This window comes from Helianthus annuus, chromosome 7, assembly GCF_002127325.2.
Source record: "Helianthus annuus cultivar XRQ/B chromosome 7, HanXRQr2.0-SUNRISE, whole genome shotgun sequence".
Classification (NCBI taxonomy): domain Eukaryota; kingdom Viridiplantae; phylum Streptophyta; class Magnoliopsida; order Asterales; family Asteraceae; genus Helianthus; species Helianthus annuus.
In genome coordinates, this window is record NC_035439.2 from 11,402,814 (window position 1) to 11,418,363 (window position 15,550).

The 15,550-nt window shown below is 40.7% G+C and overlaps 1 protein-coding gene across 1 annotated transcript; it reads left to right on the top strand.

Moving 5' to 3' along the window:
- Nucleotides 1-3,124: 3,124 nt before the first annotated feature.
- On the top strand, nucleotides 3,125-12,250 carry LOC118480153. The gene is made up of 2 exons (XM_035974862.1): nucleotides 3,125-4,037; nucleotides 11,748-12,250. The coding sequence occupies exons 1-2, from the start codon at nucleotides 3,125-3,127 to the stop codon at nucleotides 12,248-12,250; spliced, it is 1,416 nt and encodes a 471-aa protein (XP_035830755.1).
- The last annotated feature ends 3,300 nt before the right edge of the window (nucleotides 12,251-15,550 follow it).

Genomic DNA, 15,550 nt, shown 5'->3' on the forward strand with positions numbered 1-15,550 from the left:
ATGAACACATAAATTTCAATGTTGAAATAGTGTAAAACTTATGTTATGATGCAAGTCTTGATATTGTTTGATAATGCTAGGCATAAGGGCTTGATTGTGATGATTTAAACTTGGTTAAAAGTTAATTATGAACAAGATAGAAGAAGTATAAAAATCATGCCCGCAAGGTGTTTGTTAAAATGCCTAAACAAATACTAATATGTTGAAAATATCGAATGAAACGCGTAATTGAATAATATGGCGAATTACGTGTAATATGAAATGCTATGAGTTCTAAACACGTTGTTGGTTGAACTCTATAGTCAGGGTGGTTGAATCTTCAAGCGGTCAAGTCGGAGCGGACTCGAGCTTGAAGGATAAGCTTTGAAATGTACACGACTTGTAGTTTCGTTACATTATGTAGATAAACTAGCCGTAATTATGTTAATGTTGTTATAGTGAAATGTATGAGTTTGGTATGTCACTGAAGTGATGAAACTCACTCGACAACTAAACGGGTCGAAATAGATAGACAGAACATGTTTGGTATGTCATTTAAGTGATGGAATTCACTCGCCAACCAAATGGGTCAAATAGATAGTTAGGGGCTGTTTGGCAACATCTGAATGGTTAAGTGCTGAACTAGTAAGAGCTCTGAACCATTAAGTGCTGAACCAGTAAGAGGTCTGAATCATTAAGAGCCTGTATGATGCTTAACCGTTCAGAGGAAAATGTCTGACCAATTCAGATTAGAGGTCTTAACCATTCAGACTCTGTATAAATCTTAATCATTCAGAGGCAAATGTCTGAACCATTCAGACATCTGCTCATGAAACAAACAGTCTGAACCATTAAGTGCTGAACCAGTAAAAGGTCTGAACCATTAAGAGCCTCATTAAGAGGTAAACAAACAGCCCCTTGAAACAATAGTGACTTAAAGTGACTCGAATGTCACGCAACAAATCGGTAGAATGAGTGCGTAAGCCGAGAAACGGATACGCCAAAATTTGATTGATGAACCCTTGGATTTGGGTCAAAAACTTAGAAAAACTTGATTTCATTGATTGTTGATAAAAAGCGTATGCTTGAATTGTAAATAACAAGCATGACAAAAATGCGTGCGTAAACCATGAAATGGAAGCAAAAATGCTAATGTTTGATAAGCCCGGAATTGGGTAAAATGGCAAGAACTGACCACTGTTATATGACATGTAGTATAATGATTAAATGAAATGGGTCGAATAATCACCTAAAGGATTTATAAGCCAATAGCTTATAAATAAGATTTTTTTGCAAACCAAAGTGATAAGCGTAACCGTGATTGTATTACGGTCGCATAGAAACAAGAATCGTTTAAAACGGATATGTATATTGAAAGTTATGCCAATTTAAAGTTTGGTGTTGGAAATAACATGGTTGGGCACGTGCAGCTCAAAAAGAAGGAAACCTTCTGTTGAAAATGGGTTGTCGCGCTACGCAACCATATCCCGGTCTCACCGTCGCGCCACACGACCGTTGCCGCGGCCCACGGCAGGAAAGGGCCAAGGCTCTCAACGCACGCGAGAAGCCTTATATCTGGCAAAAATTTTTAATTTTGTTAATATGCTTATGGAACTTGTTTTAAAGGGTTCTCAAAGCCTCATAACTAATGTTTATGTTGGTTTTGTATGTAGGTGAACGTTATGGGTCTCCGGATGAAGATCAAGCGACGAACAAGAATCGAACACACGTTTAAATGAAGCTTCCGCATTTGATCTTGTTTTGTTTTATTAAAAGTGAATTATGTAAACACTTATAACATGGTTTTTGAATCTTTTAAACATGTCTGAATACTTACGATGTAATAGTTTTTGTTAAGTGGAATTTTTATATAAAATGCTTACTCTAATGATATAGTAATGTTAAATTAGAATGGCTCTTACAAGTTGGTAATCAGGGCTCAAGGTTATTGACAAAGCATGTTTGGTTCGAGCTTGATCAAACGTCCGGTAAGAATTAATTATTTGAGTAGATTTTAACAAAACATTAGGAAAAGGATATGAATTTATGTGCATTGGAAGAGTGTATTAATACACTCAAACCCGGAAAGTGCACTAAACACGAATGGTTTAAGCAAGTTATAAACTTGGCTAAACCAAAGTGAATGATGCAAATGATAACGTAACGAAATGTTTAAAAATTGATATAAACATTTCAGATTCAAGATGTCTAGTGGAAATAATGATGATACGGTGCCGATAGTCACCGAACGAATGAAGGAAGTAATTTCCGAGGAGGTCGGAAGGGCTGTAGAAAATAGTTTATCTGGATTCATAGACAAAATCCAGAATACGATACTACTGGTTGTTGACGAATGGATAAAAAGGTTGGAGGAACGCTTCAACCAAACGAAAGACAAGCAAGTAGAGAGAAAGGCTTGTCCTTAAAACAAATTCATGGCTTGCAAACCTCCTATTTACAACAGGGAGGTTGACCCGATCATATGTCAACGTTGGTTGAGTGACATCGAAGGGGTGTTTGAAAGAACCCATTGCAACGTAAGTGACTTTGTGGCTTACGGAACGGGTCAATTGAGGGGACAAGCAAAAGACTGGTGGGATAACTTGAAAAAGGAGCAGGGGGTTGAGGCGACAAGGAATATGACGTGGGAAGAGTTTAAGGCGCCATTCCATAAACATCATAGCCCCAAAGCCGTCATTAATAAGATCAAGGAAGAGTTCATCCAACTGAGACAAAGGGGTGAAACAATAGACAAGATTACGGGTATATTCCTTGATAAATTGAGGTTCTGTGATGAGTTGGTGACAACCGAAGAACAGAAAATATATTAATATTATAACATGTTAAGTGCTGAATATCGGGAGTTCATGACTCCGTCAAAGTACGAGACTCTCACCGAGATTATCAACACTACTCGGGAACGATAGATTGAGTTAAAGAAACAAGTCCAGCGCGGTGAAAGAAGGGCATCAGATATAAATCCAAGCCCTACAAAGAAAGCAAGGATGACGGAATCTTCGAGAAAGTCGGATGTGAAAGGCGGGTCGCCAAGTTGTAAGATATGTGGCAAGGCTCACAAGGGTGAATGTCGTTTCAAAGATAAACCTTGCCCTATTTGCTGGAAGACGGGGCATACGACTTCGATATGCCCCGAAAAAGTCTCAGTTTGCTACAAGTGTACCAACTGGGCCATAAGAAATCTGAATGCCCGGAACTGGTAGGAAAGAAAGATGTGAAGGATACGCAAGCGGAAACCCAGAAATCAAAGGCTAGATCTTTTCATCTGACCGCGGCAGAAGCCAAGATTGAACCCGATGTGGTTTCAGGTATATTTGCCATAAACTCTATTCCCGCACGTATTTTGTTTGATATGGGTGCGAATAAATCCTTCGTTTTACATGGGTTTATTCAACATCCTTCATTTGTATTAACGAAGTTACCTATGCCTTTAGAAGTAGAGATAGGTAATAATAAGAGCTTCGTTGTTTGTGATGTATGTCGAAATTTCAAATTGAGTATCGATGATGATGAATACTCAATAGACTTGATCCCGATGTCGATGGGAGAAATTCAAGTGGTCATCGGTATGGATTGGGTGTCCCGACATCACGCGAAGGTCGTATGCATCCGTAAGGAGATAAAACTAACATCTCCGAGCAGAAAGCATGTTACTATTTACGAAGAAAAGGGAGGTAATCCCGTGGTGTGTTCGATGTTAGAAGCCCACAAACTCATGCAACATGGATGTAAAGCGTACATGGTGTACGCATGCGAATCGGAGAAAGAGTCACCGAAGATTGGAGACGTACCGGTGGTACGAGATTATGAAGATGTATTTCCGGAGGATCTACCGAGAATACCGCCAGAACGGGAAGTGGAATTCGAAATCGAACTGATTTCGGGTGCAAAACCGGTAGCTAAGGCGTCGTATCGGCTCGCGCCATCAGAGCTGCAAAATTTAATGTCGCAGATACAAGACTTACTGGATAAGGGATTCATACCGCCGAGTGTGTCCCCGTGGGGTGCACCGGTGTTGTTCATGAAAAAGAATGACGGGAGTATGCGCATGTGCATCGATTACCGGGAGTTAAATAAACTCACGGTGAAGAGTCGGTATCCGCTCCCGAGGATTGATGATGCGTGTGTAGTGCGATATATTTTAGATGTATATTTAAGCCCTTTTTACACTTTTAGCCAAGTTTTAAATTTATAAAAACACGATATTTACTAACACTAAACACACATATGGGCAAGTGCACCCATCGTGGACGTAGTATAGTGTTGGTAAGATACCGAGGTCGTCCAAGGACACAAGAGCTTCTAGTACCGGTTTATCCTCAACGTCTAATCAAATCAAAAAGTTAGAAAAATGTTTTTAAATTAAGAAAGTAAAAACTAACTAAATGCTGAAAAATAAAATAAAATAAAAACAGATAGGCAAGATGAATCACTTGGATCCGACACGTGTATTAGTATAACCTTTGATTATTTTCGCACTTTTGCACTTGTTTAAGAGATTATCTTAGTTATTGTAGTAGGCCCCTCTTTTGAAGGCGACGTTACCCTCAACCCAGTAGTTTGAGTCAGCAAGGATACAATCCTAAAGGGTTGGATTATTGAAAGATAATGAATTAAGTTATTAATGCAAATTGTGGTAGGCCCCGCTTTCTGCGGTGACGTTACCCTCGGCTAAGTAGTTTGAGTCAGCAGGGATACAGTCCTAAATAGTCGGGTTATAGTATTAATAGTAGTTAACTTATGAGGGGGTCAAAGAGTTTGGATCCCCGCCATCCAATACCTATGGGCATTGAAGGAGATCCTACTAAATTTGACCCAGGTCCCAAGCAGGACCTCTAAACGCTGAACAAGGGCAAGACCCTTACCAAACCGTTCCCTTAACCCCCGACCAGGTAGCCAACATACCTCCATATAGACCGTGGAGATATGAATGGTGAAAATCTTTTATTTTATATAGACAGTAAAATAACGCCAAGACACCACGGACAAACGATAAGGAAAGATCACCTTCAACATAAGTAACTAGTTATTAAAGTCATTAATACAAAACCAAATAAAAAGTGCAAAAGATTAAAAATAAAAAGTATTATACTAAACACTTGTCTTCACCAAGTGATGTAAGAGACTTAGGCAAACATGGCCTTGATTGTCAAGAACTCTTACGATCAATCTTGGATCCCGAGACGACTCACACACTCTACGATGGACAATGGATGATGGTGGTGGATGATGGTGTTATGGTGGTGGTGGGTGGTGGATGGAGTGTGAGAGAGGTGGTGTGCCAAGGGATGAGATGGAATGAAACCAAGCACTCCTATTTATAGGCTGAACAGAAGGCTAGGCACGGCCCCGTGTCCGCTGGACACGCCCCCGTGCCCGTCTAACACTCTCTCTCCTCATTAATTGTAATTCGCAATTACAATTAATGCGCCTGCTGTACTTTCACCACGCCCCCGTGTCCGCTGGACACGGCCCCGTGGTGGGCAATGGAAGCTTCTATAGGTTTGTCTTTTATGCTGCTTCTTGGGCACGGCCCCGTGTCCGCTGGACACGGGGCGTGTTCAGTCTTCTGCTTTCTCTTCTTTGCATTGGAGGATGCCGTTGAGGGTCCGGGCTGTCTACTTTTATTCCTTTTCTTGTATTTATGCTAGAATTAGTTGTCTTTTTGCTTCTTTTGTGAATTTGAGCTCATTTCATCCTGAAAATACAAAAGAAAGACAAAAACACTCTTTTTCCAACATTAGTACTTAAAAAGGGTTAGTTTTATGCCTTAATTGATGTGATTTATATGTTGCATTTTACACACATCAAATACCCCCACACTTGAACTTTTGCTTGTCCTCAAGCAAAACTCTTTAAATGTGGCTTACACTCCCGAATGGAATGGGTAGAAGAGAAAGTTTTTGGCTTGTCCTAGAGTGTCGAGAATCCAAGATCTTTGTAAGTTTTATTTTTATTTATTTACAGTCCTATTCGTTATGATTTATTTAGAACGTTTCATAAGATAAATTACTTATTCGGGCATAGCATGCCTTATTAAAATTCCATTTATATACAAGTTCACATACCTCACGGGAGATCACTCAACACTCGGCCGAAGGTGTAATTTTTAGTGAATCACTCGAGAGCGGCATGGAACTTACGCCTTCCATAGGCTTGCCAAGCAATCAATCCTCCTCCTTTTTAACTTTTTTACCTTTGTAAATATCAAGAGGACTTTTTGGGTGAAGGGTTAGGCTTGGGTTAAAGGTGGGTGGTTGGGTTAGTGGTTAGTAAAAGGGTGAAAATCGTAAAAAGCGTCGGTTTTCGTGACATACCTTGTTTTTAGTGACTTTTTATTTTGAAGTATTTCTCCAAACAAGCTTTTATATAGCTTTTGTTTGTTTTTGACTTCATCATCATTTTTTTTTAAGTCACATAAAATGGCGAGCTTACGAAACACCGAGCTTGTTACTAAAATAAAGGGTGAAAAATAAAAAAAAGGGTTTTTGGTGGGTAAAAATGGTTTTGGGGTAATGAAATGAAAGGTTTAGGCTCAAAGGGGCTAACTAGGGGGATTTTGGGTAGGTGGAAAAAAAAATGAAAAATAATGGTGTAGAAAGAAAAATATGGTTAGTCCTAATGCCTCCATCACTTACTTACTTGGGTTTAAGTTGGTAAGGACCGGGAATGTATCGTTGTGGCAAGTTCTAGAGTTGTAAGAACCAAGCGGCTATTCACACAAGAAACGAAAAATGAGCATTTAGTCTAAAGATGTGTATTTGTATGCTCAATAAAGGCTCAAAACTCACTTTTGTGGGAATGGGTTTTTAATGTGATCAAGTATATATAATCGAATTTTTAACTAGACTTGTTATGCCGTTTCGTAATTTTCTTATATTGGTTCTTTGTTATCACGACGCTATCGGTTGTAAATTTGTAAAAATATAACCTTTTTAGAACTTGTTATTTCCAAATCAAACCAAGACAAGCAAATAGTAAAAAAAACGAAAAGTTTTTGAAAAAATTTGGGGTGTTTAGCGGTTCCAATAGAGTTTTGTGTAAGGCTTGTAATTAGAATTTGCAAAATTCAAGGTTTTAGCATCCCCCCCACACTTAAATTACACATTGTCCTCAATGTGTCCAAAAATAATATTTTCGGTTGATTAGAATGTGTAAAAGTGGGTTAAAAAGCAAAGATTTATGTTACTGGCTTCCTGGACACGGCCCCGTGGTGACCGGGCACGGCCCCGTGGTCAGGTGCCAGTAACAGAAATTAAAGAATTAAGACAGAAGCCTGGACACGGGGGCGTGTCCGCTGAACACGGCCCGTGTCCAGTTACCTGAACTGGGTGTTTTTCTGCAGGTGGCTCAGCACGGGGCCGTGTTGGTTGGGCACGGCCCGTGTTGAGCCTTCTGTGATGGAGATTTGTGTCGGGTTGCTCTGTTCTTTGTGCATGAGTCCATTTTTCTTGTTCCCTCTTTCATCCATTACCACCATGAGTGTGTTTTATTCATTAATAACCACCAATCTTAGAAACCATCATATCATTGCAAACATAGAGAAACATTACATAAAGACTAAAAATAAAAATTACATAAATATTAAGCCGTGGAGTTCTAGCCCTATGTTTTATTTTAATTAGCAAAATTTCCAAGAAGCTATTGATCTTGGTTAGATAAGGCTTTAGAAACTCCTTCTTCCGGGCGTGGTCCTCCTCATATGTCGGCGAGCCACTCCTCCACCTCCCTTGGAAGGAGAAAAGAGGGCTCATTTGCATTAGTTTGAGGAGTCTCGACTTCCGCTGGAATTTCTTGTGGGTGTTCCATGGGAGGTTCCGCGGGAAAGTCTTCCCACCCGGTAGGGTTGTTAACCCCGAGTGCCAAGTTCCAGTCCTGTTGTGGAAGGACTGGTTCCATTGGAGGTGCTACAAGAATGTTTAACCTTTGGTGCAAAAGGTTAATTTCTTGAAAGCTACTTTTGAGTCCCATCGTAAGATCGTTAATACGGTCAATTAGGACCTCCTCTACTGACGTCATTTCGTCGAGAGCTTCCCTTAATGCTATTACATAGTGCACAAGCGTAGCTTCAACGGAGGGCCTTCTTCCCCTTCGGCTGTTTGAGGAATGAACAGATGATGTTTCGCTGTTTTCACTCGCCATTCTACGAAAAATAAACCAAAAAGCAGTTTATGTGATGAAACAGTTTCTGGACACGGCCCCGTGCTCATTGAGCACAGCCCCGTGTTCATCTTTCTGCAGAATTTTTGAAGCAAGGAATCTCGGGCTTTTAAGTTATTTTCTGAATTTATGTAGGCTTTTTGGTCATAAATAAATTTAAACAATGTTACACAACATGTTTTTATCAAGATTCCATGAACAAAACTCATTGTTTTCTACCATAAAGGTTGAAGGATTCAAACTTTTGATGGTAGTTCTTGGAGAAAGATGAAAAAAGAAGGAAATGTCTAGAAGAGGAAAGGACAAGATGGGTTGTTGGAACCTTCTTTTAGACTTACCTAGGATTGTTTGAGAGAAGATTCCTTCAAATCTCTGTCCCAAGTTGGTCCAAATGTGCAGAATTCTTGGCTGCATTTATAGAAAACGACAGCTTTCTGGACACGGCCCCGTGTTCGCTGGACACGGCCCCGTGTGCAGATGGAATTCTGACACAGTTTGTCCGTATTCTGACGTTCTGATCAGAAGGGAATCTTTTGATGAACACGGGGGCGTGTTGGCCGGACACGGCCCCGTGTCGGGAAGCTGTTTTATGAAGTTTGTTGCTACTAAGGAGCTTATTTATATCGGGTGGTTCTTGATTTGTTGGAACAACCCCAAAGTGCCTAAGATACCTTAATTGTCCTATACTAAGGCAAGAACGCAAGAGGTTATCGGTGAGGGTAATTCCTATTTTCATTCTAGGTGGACAAGTCCAACCCTTTTCCGGGCTCTCGTTAAAGAAGGTGTATGCCGAATCGCTCAGGTCTATGTATGCATCGAACGAAGTCGATGGGGAGTCCTTCACGGCACAATCGGCACAGGGACGACTATCGTCCAAGTCTTTTCTAGGTATGAAGGTATTTTCGGGAGCAATGAGGTTGTCGGAATGCGGTTCCAACGTTTCCTCATGGTCATCATCTTGGGGCGGATCAATAAAATCCTTCCTAAGTTCTTTTGACCAATTGAGAATTAGTTCTTCTAGTTGAAATAACTCGTCAAGGAGCATTTCCCCTAGAATATCTGGCTGGGCGCATTCGAGGGAGAGATAATGCTTATTTTTACTTTCGCCCCTCTTAAGGTTACAAGGAATCGGTGGGTCTATATAGTGGGGCCTATAATTTAGAAAGTAACATTTTAATTCCTCATGTTCGCCTCCACATAATCGACACCACACACCATAAGAGTGCCGAAAGTAAAAGAATTACTATCACTCATGTTTGTGTCAGAAATTACCAACCGCCGGGGTCTAACGGTTCTGTTTTCAGTAAGAGAATCTTGGGCACGGGGTCGTGTTGAGTGGACACGGCCCCGTGTTCAGCTTACTGTCTGACTTAAAACAGGATTGCCAGTTCCAATGATTGAGCACGGGGGCGTGTTCAGCAGGCACGGCCCCGTGCTGAGCTCTGCGGAAGCTGAAAAACTAAGAAAAATCCTAAAAATTAAAAAGAAAAATAAAAATATGATTAAGCCGTTGATTCCTAACTTTCTTAAAATCCTTGTGTCCCCGGCAGCGGCGCCAAAAACTTGATGCGTGTGTAGTGCGATATATTTTAGATGTATATTTAAGCCCTTTTTACACTTTTAGCCAAGTTTTAAATTTATAAAAACACGATATTTACTAACACTAAACACACATATGGGCAAGTGCACCCATCGTGGACGTAGTATAGTGTTGGTAAGATACCGAGGTCGTCCAAGGACACAAGAGCTTCTAGTACCGGTTTATCCTCAACGTCTAATCAAATCAAAAAGTTAGAAAAATGTTTTTAAATTAAGAAAGTAAAAACTAACTAAATGCTAAAAAATAAAATAAAATAAAAACAGATAGGCAAGATGAATCACTTGGATCCGACACGTGTATTAGTATAACCTTTGATTATTTTCGCACTTTTGCACTTGTTTAAGAGATTATCTTAGTTATTGTAGTAGGCCCCTCTTTTGAAGGCGACGTTACCCTCAACCCAGTAGTTTGAGTCAGCAAGGATACAATCCTAAAGGGTTGGATTATTGAAAGATAATGAATTAAGTTATTAATGCAAATTGTGGTAGGCCCCGCTTTCGGCGGTGACGTTACCCTCGGCTAAGTAGTCTGAGTCAGCAGGGATACAGTCCTAAATAGCTGGGTTATAGTATTAATAGTAGTTAACTTATGAGGGGGTCAAAGAGTTTGGATCCCCGCCTCCCAAGCAGGACCTCTAAACGCTGAACAAGGGCAAGGCCCTTACCAAACCGTTCCCTTAACCCCCGACCAGGTAGCCAACATACCTCCATATAGACCGTGGAGATATGAATGGTGAAAATCTTTTATTTTATATAGACAGTAAAATAACGCCAAGACACCACGGACAAACGATAAGGAAAGATCACCTTCAACATAAGTAACTAGTTATTAAAGTCATTAATACAAAACCAAATAAAAAGTGCAAAAGATTAAAAATAAAAAGTATTATACTAAACACTTGTCTTCACCAAGTGATGTAAGAGACTTGGGCAAACATGGCCTTGATTGTCAAGAACTCTTACGATCAATCTTGGATCCCGAGACGACTCACACACTCTACGATGGACAATGGATGATGGTGGTGGATGATGGTGTTATGGTGGTGGTGGGTGGTGGATGGAGTGTGAGAGAGGTGGTGTGCCAAGGGATGAGGTGGAATGAAACCAAGCACTCCTATTTATAGGCTGAACAGAAGGCAGGGCATGGCCCCGTGTCCGCTGGACACGCCCCCGTGCCCGTCTGACACTCTCTCTCCTCATTAATTGTAATTCGCAATTACAATTAATGCGCCTGCTGTACTTTCACCACGCCCCCGTGCCCGCTGGACACGGCCCCGTGGTGGGCAATGGAAGCTTCTATAGGTTTGTCTTTTATGCTGCTTCTTGGGCACGGCCCCGTGTCCGCTGGACATGGGGCGTGTTCAGTCTTCTGCTTTCTCTTCTTTGCCTTGGAGGATGCCGTTGAGGGTCCGGGCAGTCTACTTTTATTCCTTTTCTTGTATTTATGCTAGAATTAGTTGTCTTTTTGCTTCTTTTGTGAATTTGAGCTCATTTCATCCTGAAAATACAAAAGAAAGACAAAAACACTCTTTTTCCAACATTAGTACTTAAAAAGGGTTAGTTTTATGCCTTAATTGATGTGATTTATATGTTGCATTTTACACACATCAATTGACAACCTATTTGACCAACTACAAGGTGCAAGTTGGATCTCAAAAATCCATTAAAGGTCGGGGTATCATCAGTTGAAAGTCAAAGAAGAAGATGTACCGAAGACGGCTTTCCGTACACGGTACGGGCGTTACGAGTTCCTCGTGATGTCTTTTAGGTTGACAAATGCACCCGCGGCATTCATGGACCTTATGAATCGGGTTTGCAAACCCATGTCAGATAAATCGGTGATAGTGCTCATCGATGACATTTTGGTGTATTCAAGAGTGAATCAGATCACGCTCATCACTTACAAGAAGTGTTAGAGACACTTAGATGAGAAAATGTCTACGCGAAGTTCTCGAAGTGCGCTTTCTAGTTACGAGAAGTGCAATTCTTAGGGAACATCATCAATACTGACGGAATACTAGTTGATCCGTCCAAAATAGAAGCTGTGTCAAATCGGAATTCTCCGAATAATCCTTCGAAAATCAGAAGCTTCTTAGGGCTTGCCGGATATTATCGGAGATTCATACAAGATTTCTCCAAGATCGCTTCGCCATTGACCAAGTTAACTCGCAAGGATGAAAGGTTTATATGGAGCGTTGAACAAGAAAGAGCTTTTCAAACGCTCAAGGAAAAGTTGACCCATGCTCCGATATTAACCTTGTCGGACGGTGTCGATGATATGGTGGTCTATTCGGATGCGTCGCATTTTGGACTCGGGTGTGTCTTAATGCAACGAGTCAAGGTTATAGCATACGCCTCGAGACAGTTGAAAGTTCATGAAAAGAAATACCCTACGCACGATCTCGAATTGGCGGCAGTGGTATTCGCTTTAAAAATTAGGAGGAACTATTTGTATGGGGTGAAGTGCACTATATTACCGACCCCAAGAGCCTGAAGTATTCTTCGATCAGAAGGAATTAAACATGAGACAAAGGCAATGGTTGGAAATAGTGAAATATTACGACTGTGAAATACATTACCATCCCGGAAAGGCCAATGTAGTGGCAGACGCGTTGAGTCGAAAGGAGGATTATTCTCCCATACGGGTGCGATCGACGCAACTGATAGTGATGTCGGGTTTACTTGAACGAATCTGAGAAGCACAAGTTAAAGCAATGAAAGAGGAGAACTGGAAGAAAGAACGGATAGTCGGTCAGTTAAAGGATTTGGTAGATGGTAATCACGGGTTGAAAACCCACTTTGGAAGGACGTGGGTTCCTAATATGTGTGGAGTTAAAAAGATTCTACTTGACGAAGCTCACAAATCATGTTATTCTATTCATCCGGGGGCAACCAAGATGTATAATGACTTGAAACAAAACTATTGGTGGCCCAGAATGAAAAGAGATGTAACTAAGTACGTGGAGAAATGCTTGACTTGTTTGCAAGTAAAATCAGAGCACCAGAAGCCTTACAGTAAACTTCAACCGTTAGAGATCCTGGTGTGGAAGTAGGAACATATCACAATGGATTTGCTGACGAAACTACCGAAGACAACCCGTGGATTCGACGCCATCTGGGTAGTTGTAGATCGATTGACGAAAAGTGCTCACTTCATTCTGATACGTGAGGCTTATACATCCAAAAAGATGTCGTAGGTATATACGAACGAGATTGTGGCACGTCATGGAGTGCCGGTATCCATCGTGTCCGATAGGGATACCCGGTTTACTTCAAATTTTTGGCGTGATTTCCAAGAACAAATGGGTACAAAGTTGTTCATTAGTACTGCGTACCATCCTCAAACGGATGGGCAAAGCGAAAGAACGATTTAGACTTTGGAATACATGCTACGGGCGTGTATCATCGACTTTGGAGGTTGTTGGGATGTTTATCTACCTTTAGTCAAATTTTCATACAATAACAGATACCGTTCTAGCATCGGTATGGCTCCGTGTGAGACGCTTTATGGTAGATAATGTCGAACCCCGGTGTGTTAGGGTGAGGTGGGTCCACGTGAACTAGCTCATAAGGATATAGTTCGAACCACTAACGAGAAAATTAATATGGTTGGAGCTCATTTGAAAGCGACTCAAGATTGACAGAAGTCGTATGCGGATAAAAGACGAAGACCGATCGAGTTTCAGATTGGTGATAAAGTCATGCTTAAAGTATCTCCGTGGAAGGGGATTATCCGGTTCAGAAAAAGGGGAAAATTGAGCCCAAGGTTTATCGGGCCGTTCAAAATCATCGAACGGGTGGGAAAAGTGGCATACCGTTTGGAATTACCGGAGGAATGGAGTGGAATACACAGCACGATTCATGTGTCGCACCTCCGAAAATGTTTAGCCGATGAAACGGCTTACGTCCACTATGATAACATTGAAGTGGATAACAAACTTAATTACGCGGTGAAACCGATTTCAATCCTGGACCGTAAGATCAAGAGCTTGCGGAACAAAGAAATTGACCAAGTGAAGGTCAAATGGGAACATTGTAAGAGATCGGACACTACGTGGGAGTCCGAAGATGAGATGAGACGCCTCTGCCCTACGCTATTTGGTACGTATACTAGTTTCGAGGACGAAACCCTTTTTAAAGGGGGTGGACTGGTAACACCCCAAAAATATAGATTATATATAAAATTAAAAGTTGGTTATGACCAAATATAAAATAACTAGGAATAATTAACCTAGTTAGTTATGTGTTCTTGAAATAATAAGGAAACTTAATTTTGAAACCCTTTTTAAAAAAAACCTTTGAAATTATAGGGACTAAAAGGGGCATTTATGAAAGAAGTTTAATTAAAATAAAACAATAAGTGTGTGTTCTGGTCAACACTTTCACAAGCCAGGAAGGGGGTTCTTCTTTTGAACCCTAAAATCATAAAATTCAACCAAATTCAAGAAGGAAATCGAGTCTAAATTAAAACCAAGCTGAAATTAGTGATCACTCAAGTTAGAGGATCACAAGGTATGTAAAATTTCATCTTTTGGTGATGTCTTGAATTCTTGGTGAACTCTCATAATCGAAATTATTGCTTGAATGTTGAATATATGAGTGATGTTATGATTAAATCCATGCCTAGGAACAATCCCAAGTCGAAAATTTGATGATTTAAGATTGAAAAATACAAATTTGATAATCACCCATACATGTGTTAAGTGGGTATTGTAACTATGAGATGAACACATAAATTTCAATGTTGAAATAGTGTAAAACTAATGTTATGATGCAAGTCTTGATATTGTTTTATAATGCTAGGCTGATATGCACAAAATGCAACATATAAATTACATCAATTGTGGCATAAAACTAACCCTTTTTTAGTACTAATGTTGGAAAAAGTATGCTTTTGTCTTCCTTTTGTATTTTCAGGATTAAATGAGCTCAAAATAACAAAAGAAGCAAAAAGACAGCAAAATCTAACATAAATACAAGAAAAGGAACAAAAGTGATATGCCCGACCCCCCGACAGCATCTCCCCAAGCAAAACAGAAAACCTAGAAGACTGAACACGCCCCGTGCTCAGCGAGCACGGGGCCGTGCCCAAGAAGCAGCAGAAAAGACAAACCTATAGAAGCTTCTATTGCCCACCACGGGGCCGTGCCCAGCAGACACGGGGGCGTGGTCAAGTTGCTGCAGGCGCATTTATTGTAATTGCGAATTACAATTAATGAAGAGAGAGAGTGTCAGACGGACACGGGGCCGTGCCGAGCGGGCACGGGGCCGTTCCCAGGATTCTGTTCAGCCTATAAATAGGAGTGCTTGGAGCTCTTGCAACTCATCCCTTGGCACACCACCTCTCTCACACTTCACCCACCACCCACCACCACCATAACACCATCATCCACCACCATCATCCATTGTCCATCATAGAGTGTGTGAGTCGTCTCGAGATCCAAGATTGATCGTAAGAGTTCTTGACAATCAAAGGCCATGTTTGCCTAAGTCTCTTACATCACTTAGTGAAGACAATTGTTTAGTGTAATACTTTTTATTTTTAATCTTTTGCACTTTTTAATTGGTTTTGTATTAATGACTTTAATTACTAGTTTCTTATGTTGAAGGTGACTCTTCCTTATCGTTTGTCCGTGGTGTCTTGGCGTTATTTTACTGTCTATATAAAATAAAAGATTTTCACCATTCATATCCCCACGGTCGATATGGAGGTATGTTGGCTACCTGGTCAGGGGTTAAGGGAACGGTTTGTTAAGAGTCTTGCCATTGTTCAGTGTATAGATCCTTCAAAGGA

Coding starts and splice junctions, on each gene's coding strand:
- LOC118480153 (XM_035974862.1), top strand. CDS start 3,125: ATGCCCCGAAAAAGTCTCAGTTTGCTACAAGTGTACCAACTGGGCCAT. Junction 4,038..11,747: donor CATGAAAAAGAATGACGGGA/GTATGCGCATGT, acceptor TGCAATTCTTAG/GGAACATCATCAATACTGAC.